Source organism: Triticum dicoccoides, chromosome 6B, assembly GCF_002162155.2.
Source record: "Triticum dicoccoides isolate Atlit2015 ecotype Zavitan chromosome 6B, WEW_v2.0, whole genome shotgun sequence".
Classification (NCBI taxonomy): Eukaryota; Viridiplantae; Streptophyta; class Magnoliopsida; order Poales; family Poaceae; genus Triticum; species Triticum dicoccoides.
Genome location: NC_041391.1, coordinates 679,992,332 through 679,999,005, shown reverse-complemented (window position 1 = coordinate 679,999,005; position 6,674 = coordinate 679,992,332). Strand labels below are relative to the sequence as shown.

Sequence of the window (6,674 nt, the reverse complement as noted above, 5' to 3'; positions counted from 1 at the left end):
CCTCACACTGCACTACTTTGTTCACAGTAAAAAATTTGTTCAATATAGAGTTGAACAACCTAGGGAACGTAGTAGCCATAGTCTAATTTCCAGACCACGCATGATCCCATGAGTCGGTTTGGTCTCCATTAAACTAGACCAAAATGAGAAGATCCTTTCTTGGCAGGACAAAGTTTGGTTTCGAAGATATTTTCTTCAAAATTACTCCCTCCGTCCCAAAATAAGTGTCTTAACTTTAGTACAACTTTGACACTTATGTTGGGACAGAGGGAGTATTTGCCAAGCCCCAATATAATTTTTTTCATCAAAATTCACTAGTAAATCGATACTTCCACCTCCATCTTCAGGCCAGGATGGTCAATGAACTGAAACCACATCAGAAAATAGTTTATAAATGAGTCCACAGTAGAACAGAGATACTCAACAGGTCCTGGCAATATACAGTTCAGTAATGCCGATTCCAGTGGATCCTGGCTAAACATAGAACTGTAAACATAATTTATAAATTAGGAATGTGTTCATAGTATAACTGCATAAGCTAATTTGTATTTACTCGAGAAACTGTCAGTGTTCATTTTATGATAAGGACTGTAATTAAGGATTAGTTGTGAACCATCATAAAATCTTCTAATGATAGCGTGGAGTCCCTTGCGTAACCGGCTTCTTCCAATAACTTTGTTAATATCTTTTCAAAGGCGTCAATTAAAATCCTGTTACTTTGAGATTCTACTTCTGTTCATAACTCGAAAGAAAAAGCACAATGCAGAAAGAGGTCAAATTGACAATATAAACTAAAAACTCTTTGCTGAAAATGGTCAAAGATATAACAGTTGATACAGACTAAGGCCTGAGGAATAAGGACGTGGTACTGAACTCTTACCTACTTGCGGAATGAGTTCCCTTACGTCTTTCAAACTAATAGTAAAAAGATGTGTTACCTGTGTGTAATAATTGCTCAGCATGTGCATTTGCACTGCAAAGACAATACTTCTAACATTTGTAGCTCTGGATGTACATGATTCCTCCATACGGAGGGAGTACATTTTAGTGCCAGGGATAACTTTATGCTCACTTGATGTGTTTATGGAAATATGATGGAAGAATATTTGAAGATTAAATAAGGAAAAGGTCACGTCCGCTACTATTGTTCTAATAAAATGACAGTATACTTCCAAGAGAGCATACAATGAAATTATGAAAATACAGGTTTGTATGAAATGAGAACCTCTCTTTGTTGCCCTGACATCGATGGCCTTGTTAGGTCCTGTAAAACATGTACCAGGCCTGAAGGTAACTTTCTCATTGTCAACAATATCATGTATCACAAGAACTAAGAGATAATAACACAAGTCAATAAGGTTCAGGAACCATGGAATACCCGATGCTAAAACAAGCACAATATCTGATGACAATGACCTGAAACGACGAGCTACCATTGCCCAAAATCCTGATCATTCTACACCCTCTGCTACAAATGCAGTTCATGGTTAATTGCACAGTTGAAGAGATGCAATGAACTAACAAAACAAGGGCAAAATGTGACAACTTTTTTGCATCCCCATAGTCAAGAATAGATGCAGCGATATACCAAGTCTAAGAATGCGCCAAGGACATGGCCATGAGCTCTACCATAAGAGAAGGGCAGCTCGTGCTCAGTTGTTGTAAGGCGTCGGTGGCCACTACGGCTTTCAGATTCGCCGGAGTGGCAAGAAACTTGAAGCATGCCTTCTTCAGCCCCTCACAGTGGTGCTGCTCGGCCAGCACCAGAATGGTCACCGCCGTGCCGACATTGATGTACTTGCAAAGCTTTTCCTCGCAGATGAGCTTCAGCCGCTCCATGCCATACCTGTCCGCAACGGTGAGCAGATGTTGGCAGGTGGCGTCTTCGTCTTCCTTGCGGATCTGTGGCAATGAGCCAGTGTATGCGTAACGGAGTAGTGCCTTGAACACCTCTGCCTCCATGTCTTCCACAGGCACGACGAGGCTACCGGCGGCAGCAGCATTGCCCTCCTTGATTGGTCCGAAGAGCTCAGCGGCGAACACCGACGAGCGGGCCGCCAGCACGCACCGGTGAGCAGCGAGGGTCTCGCCGCCGACCTCGAACACCACGTCAGCACCTTTCTCAGTCTCGAGGAGCTTGGCAAGGTCCCGGCGCAGGTCGCACGGCGGCGGCACGGAGACGAAGCCTGGCGGCGCGTCCTCCACGAGGTAACGGTGGACGACGACGATGTCGCACCGGACGGTGAACGAGTCATTCTTCAGGTTCTTGGAGCTCTGCAGGTCCTCCCTTTTGATGAAGGTCGAGTACCAGTTGAGAACGCTACAGCTCTTGGAAGGGAATGTGCTCACCGTGGCCGACGCCAGGCGCGCCGCTTGTTTTTCCTCCACCTCGCCGGCGAGGCAGAAGCTGTACTTCGCCTTCACATCCGCCGCGACCTTTTCGTCGAGGACTAGGGAGAGGGATATGCAGCTGTTGGCCGACGAGCTTACACCGTTAGGGTAGTAGTCGATGCGCCAGCGGTGGCCGCCGACTGTGAAGGGCCGGGAACTGATCTTCTCTCCGGTGGGAAGGTCCTTGGTGCAGGAGTAGCCCTGAATCGTGAGAAGGTGGTGCCCGCTCGCCGTGTCGGCCACAATGGCGGACCTCGACGGCTCCCCGCCGGCGCCGGAGGACGCCATGGCCGACCTGCTCTGCGGGATTTGGAGCTCGCAACTCTAGTGGATGAAATGGGGCGTTGCTTGCTGCAGATTTGGGCGAGGGCTTTGAGCGGTGAAAGGTGAAAAGGGGAACGGCGGAAGGAAGGAGATGAATCTGAAGTCTTAACTGGTTACTGGGCCCACATGTCATCGTCTAACTGAATACTACTCCCTCCGTTCCGAATTACTTGTCGCACGTATAAATGTATCTAGATGTATCTTAGTTCTAGATGCATCCATTTCAGCTACGAGTAATTTGGAACGGAGGGAGTATATGAAAGAATTGTGAAAAATTAAATCAACACGTTAATTTTCTTTTCTTTCAAGCATTGTGCAAAGGTTTAAACATTATACCACAGGCACAGCCTACAATGGATTCCCTCCGTCCCATAATATAAGAGCTGCATCATTTTTCCCACATATTTTAAATTCCACACATGAATTTTCCCCAAGTTACAAATACCTAGTCCACATGAACCCAAGATGAGACCATGATTTTCCGTACAAATACTGGCCTCATGTGGTTTAGTCCACAGCTGCAATCCCATAATAAACAATTTTAGGTTTGGATCATAGTCTGGAAACTGTAATAAGGATCACTCTACATTGACACTGCATTTTTTTTTTGACGGGCATTGACACTGCATTAATCAATCCCCTCAAAACAGAAAGAAAAAAAATGACTCTAAACTGACACTGCATTGTAAGATTCGGGCATGTATGTGGACAGGTACACAAGAGCTCAAAACAGTGAGCTCCCACTCTATTCTGTCACACGGTCTATTGGCTATGGACACTTGTTTCCAGCAGTCAGAGAGAGCTTATTGCATACTCATCTGCATTCGCCATTCGCTTAGTCGATGGGCACTTCCACCTCCATCTTCAGGCCGGGGTGGTCGATGATCTGAAACCACGTCACGAAAGTTCATAGATGAAGTACTAGTAGTAGCCACACTGGATAATGATACAACCACATGAGCTATGCCTTTTGTATTCAGATGAATATGCCACAGCATGATAAGAATGGAAAGCAAGGTTTAGCTGTGTACCGTCACGAAATCTTCTAATGCTAGCGTGGAATCCTGTGTGTACCCGGCTTCTTCCAACACCTTTGTTAGTACTTGCTGAAACGCATCAACTCAGATAGTGTCAGCACTTGTATCTGAGATTATAGGTAGTGCTGTAAATAAGCTTGAAAAGAGCATTATGCATCAAGTTCAAAACGATACCAAGACTATTCACTGCAAATGGTCAGAAACGGCACTAATTACAGGCTATGTCTTGTGGATGTACAAAAATCATGAAATCTGGCTACTGAGCTCTTAGCTACACAAGGATTGGTTCCACACAAGGCTATATTTTCTAGCTAATGCTCCTCTGTTTACAAACAGAGGGAGTAGTAAATATCAACATAGGAATTTGCACTGCGAAGCATGCTACTCTGAACATTTACTGCAATGAAGACACCTACAATTTAGTTTCAGGGTTCCCTTCACTTTGGAAACAAGGTATGCACACTTGATGTGTTTATGATGGCAGGGTACTAATTATTTGAAAAGGAAACAATGAAAGAGCCACATTTGTTCTTGTTGATTTAGCAAGTGTACTTGCAAGTGAATGTAGTACTATGCAATGAAATACAGGATTGGGTCAAATCAGAACCTCTCTTTGTTTCTCTGACATGGATGAGCCTGTCAGGTCCCGTAAAACCTCTACCAGGTCCTTGAAGGATACTTTCCCCTTGCCATCAATGTCATACACCTTAAATATCACTGCTCAATACAACACAAACCAAATCAATACAGGACCAGCAAATTAGTAGTCATGATAAGGATCAGAGAGACCCAAACCAACATATACTCATTTCAAGATAGACAGCAAAAAGAGGAAAAGAAACGTGATGAGCATTACACTCAATCTTTTGCTGAAGGCTGGCCCTTGCGCTGAAGGTAGAGAGAAAAGAAACAAACTCCTTGAAGTTCAATCCATCAACCATACGTAACAACCTCTGCAGATAGAAGAAATGGAAGCTCAAAATCAGTCTCACGTCCATAGTTGACACTGCTGACTCTCCTAAATATAACTAAAACAGTCAAATTGAGTAAAGAAAGTGAACAGGCTGCGTTATTTGCAAGGGAGGTTGTGTTTTGCTGGCAAAACTACATTTATATATGTAGAAATCAGATACACTGGGTTTTACTGGGGAAGAAAAACGAACTACGATTCTTCAGTAGAAATGATCTATATATATGGAGATTTTTTTGTAGTCTATGATAAGTGTTGCGTATTTGGCAAAAGCATTATGCCAGTCTTTGAACTTTGACAAGCCTTTGTTTACTGAAAAATATGATTCCATTGGTACCCAAAATCAAAGATAGCCAGAGCTTTTTCCAAGCAGATGTGGAAGATGCTTCGTTTCATAGAGATATTCAGGTTCCACATGTATGGTTAAACTCCCTATGCCGATCGATTGCGTACAGGCTCTGTGAGGCAATTGGCATAATATTTTCAGATGCACCTAGCTCCTTGATTGAGTGGGGAACCCTGATCAGTTTTTCCCAATTATACTTACTTGCTGAGGAATCCCAGTTGCTATGCATATCAGTATTAAGTGCATCTCTGGGGACAGAGCTGTATACAATACTACTAGGAAAATAGTAATAATACAGGCAAGCAGTGTGTATAATCCAAGGACAGCACATGAGTAGTCAGTCAGTCAGTCAGTCAACTGGAGCTGGCTCGACAGGGACAAAGCGAGCAGGGGAAGAAAATTGGCCGCCTCGGTGACGGGAGGGGGAGGGACGGACCTGGGAGAGCGGGTTGGTGGAGAACTCCGGGATGGAGAGGAACTCGTCCTCGGAGACGAAGCCCTTGGCGCTGCGGTCGAGCTGGCAGAAGCGCTCGTACAGCGACACGATCTCCTGCTGCGAGACTTTGGATTCGGGGCGGAAGAAACTCAGATGCGTCAGGAATCGATCAATTCACCACCAAATCGAAGCGAAAATCGACGGAGCACGAGGCAGGGAGAAGAGTCGCGGGCGCTCACATAGGTAGCTGCAGTGCTCCTGCACCTCCTCGATGTCGTACTGCGTCAGCATCGACGACGCGTTCCCCATCGCCGGTCGCCCCGCTCCCCGGCTCCTCCGACGACTCGCCCTCCCCTGTCCCTAGTCGAGGCCGAGGAGGAAGGGGATTTATCTAGGAATTGGAGCAGGGGATCGGCCCGGCCTGGTTGGAGCGGTTGATCTGGGACTAGAGTTGGAGGGAGACGTGCGGAGGAGGGAGTATATATCGGCCGCATATACGTCCATCAGTCACCGAGATGGATCCATCTTGTTCCCGAGGGGGGTGGGATCGGTGGTACCGCTGCCGGTGATCTCGTCAAGATCGCCAGCCACAACGCCGCCCGATGGCGACCCGGACCTGACCGGGACCGCCGCCCATTTACGAGCGAGCTTCGGTGCCAACGGAAGGGCCCGACCTGCATCCATCCAAGCCGTTGTCAATTCCATTTTCGAAGACATTGTCCTCGTGTGGTGGTCGCGCCGGTGCGGGTTTCGACCCCCATCGGATGGCCCCTGCCTGTTGCGCTGCACGGCACGCCACTGGGGACCCGGCCCCTGTGCGGTGCGGTTCGATGCAAGCAAAGTGGGCGGGCGGTGTCGCGCAACGAGCCGTGGCTGGCTTGTGGTCGGTCCGCCCCACGCCCGCGACTATTTCCCCACTTCTCCCTCTGCCTCCAAGGCTCATCCGCAAATTTGCTTTCACGTCTATCCATAAACATACACATGGGACCAGTTCGTGGACACTGATGTCAGAGGCCGCCATTTTACGCTGCCCGCATACATTTCAACCGCTGTTTGTTTGGACTGAACCAGCGAAATTCATGCAAATACGGCTGGTTTCATGTAAAACGTATGAAATTCATTACGTTTTGGATCATTTCTTTAACTACAAATTATATACCATACTTGTGT

General features: G+C 46.6%; 2 protein-coding genes across 2 annotated transcripts; both read right to left on the bottom strand.

Moving 5' to 3' along the window:
- Positions 1-1,087: 1,087 nt before the first annotated feature.
- LOC119323748 (BTB/POZ and MATH domain-containing protein 1-like) lies at positions 1,088-3,060 on the bottom strand. The gene has a single exon (XM_037597458.1). It carries the CDS (start codon positions 2,677-2,679, stop codon positions 1,594-1,596), a length of 1,086 nt encoding a protein of 361 aa, XP_037453355.1. The 5' UTR covers positions 2,680-3,060; the 3' UTR covers positions 1,088-1,593.
- A 210-nt stretch (positions 3,061-3,270) lies between these two features.
- LOC119323749 (calcineurin subunit B-like) lies at positions 3,271-6,113 on the bottom strand. Its single transcript, XM_037597459.1, has 6 exons — positions 5,744-6,113; positions 5,505-5,629; positions 4,609-4,705; positions 4,360-4,469; positions 3,747-3,821; positions 3,271-3,601 (listed from the first exon to the last, which is right to left on the bottom strand). The coding sequence occupies exons 1-6, from the start codon at positions 5,811-5,813 to the stop codon at positions 3,551-3,553; spliced, it is 528 nt and encodes a 175-aa protein (XP_037453356.1). The 5' UTR covers positions 5,814-6,113; the 3' UTR covers positions 3,271-3,550.
- Positions 6,114-6,674: the final 561 nt, after the last annotated feature.

Coding starts and splice junctions, on each gene's coding strand:
- LOC119323748 (XM_037597458.1), bottom strand. CDS start 2,679: ATGGCGTCCTCCGGCGCCGGCGGGGAGCCGTCGAGGTCCGCCATTGTG.
- LOC119323749 (XM_037597459.1), bottom strand. CDS start 5,813: ATGGGGAACGCGTCGTCGATGCTGACGCAGTACGACATCGAGGAGGTG. Junction 5,630..5,743: donor GGAGCACTGCAGCTACCTAT/GTGAGCGCCCGC, acceptor CCGAATCCAAAG/TCTCGCAGCAGGAGATCGTG. Junction 4,706..5,504: donor CCACCAACCCGCTCTCCCAG/GTCCGTCCCTCC, acceptor TTCTATCTGCAG/AGGTTGTTACGTATGGTTGA.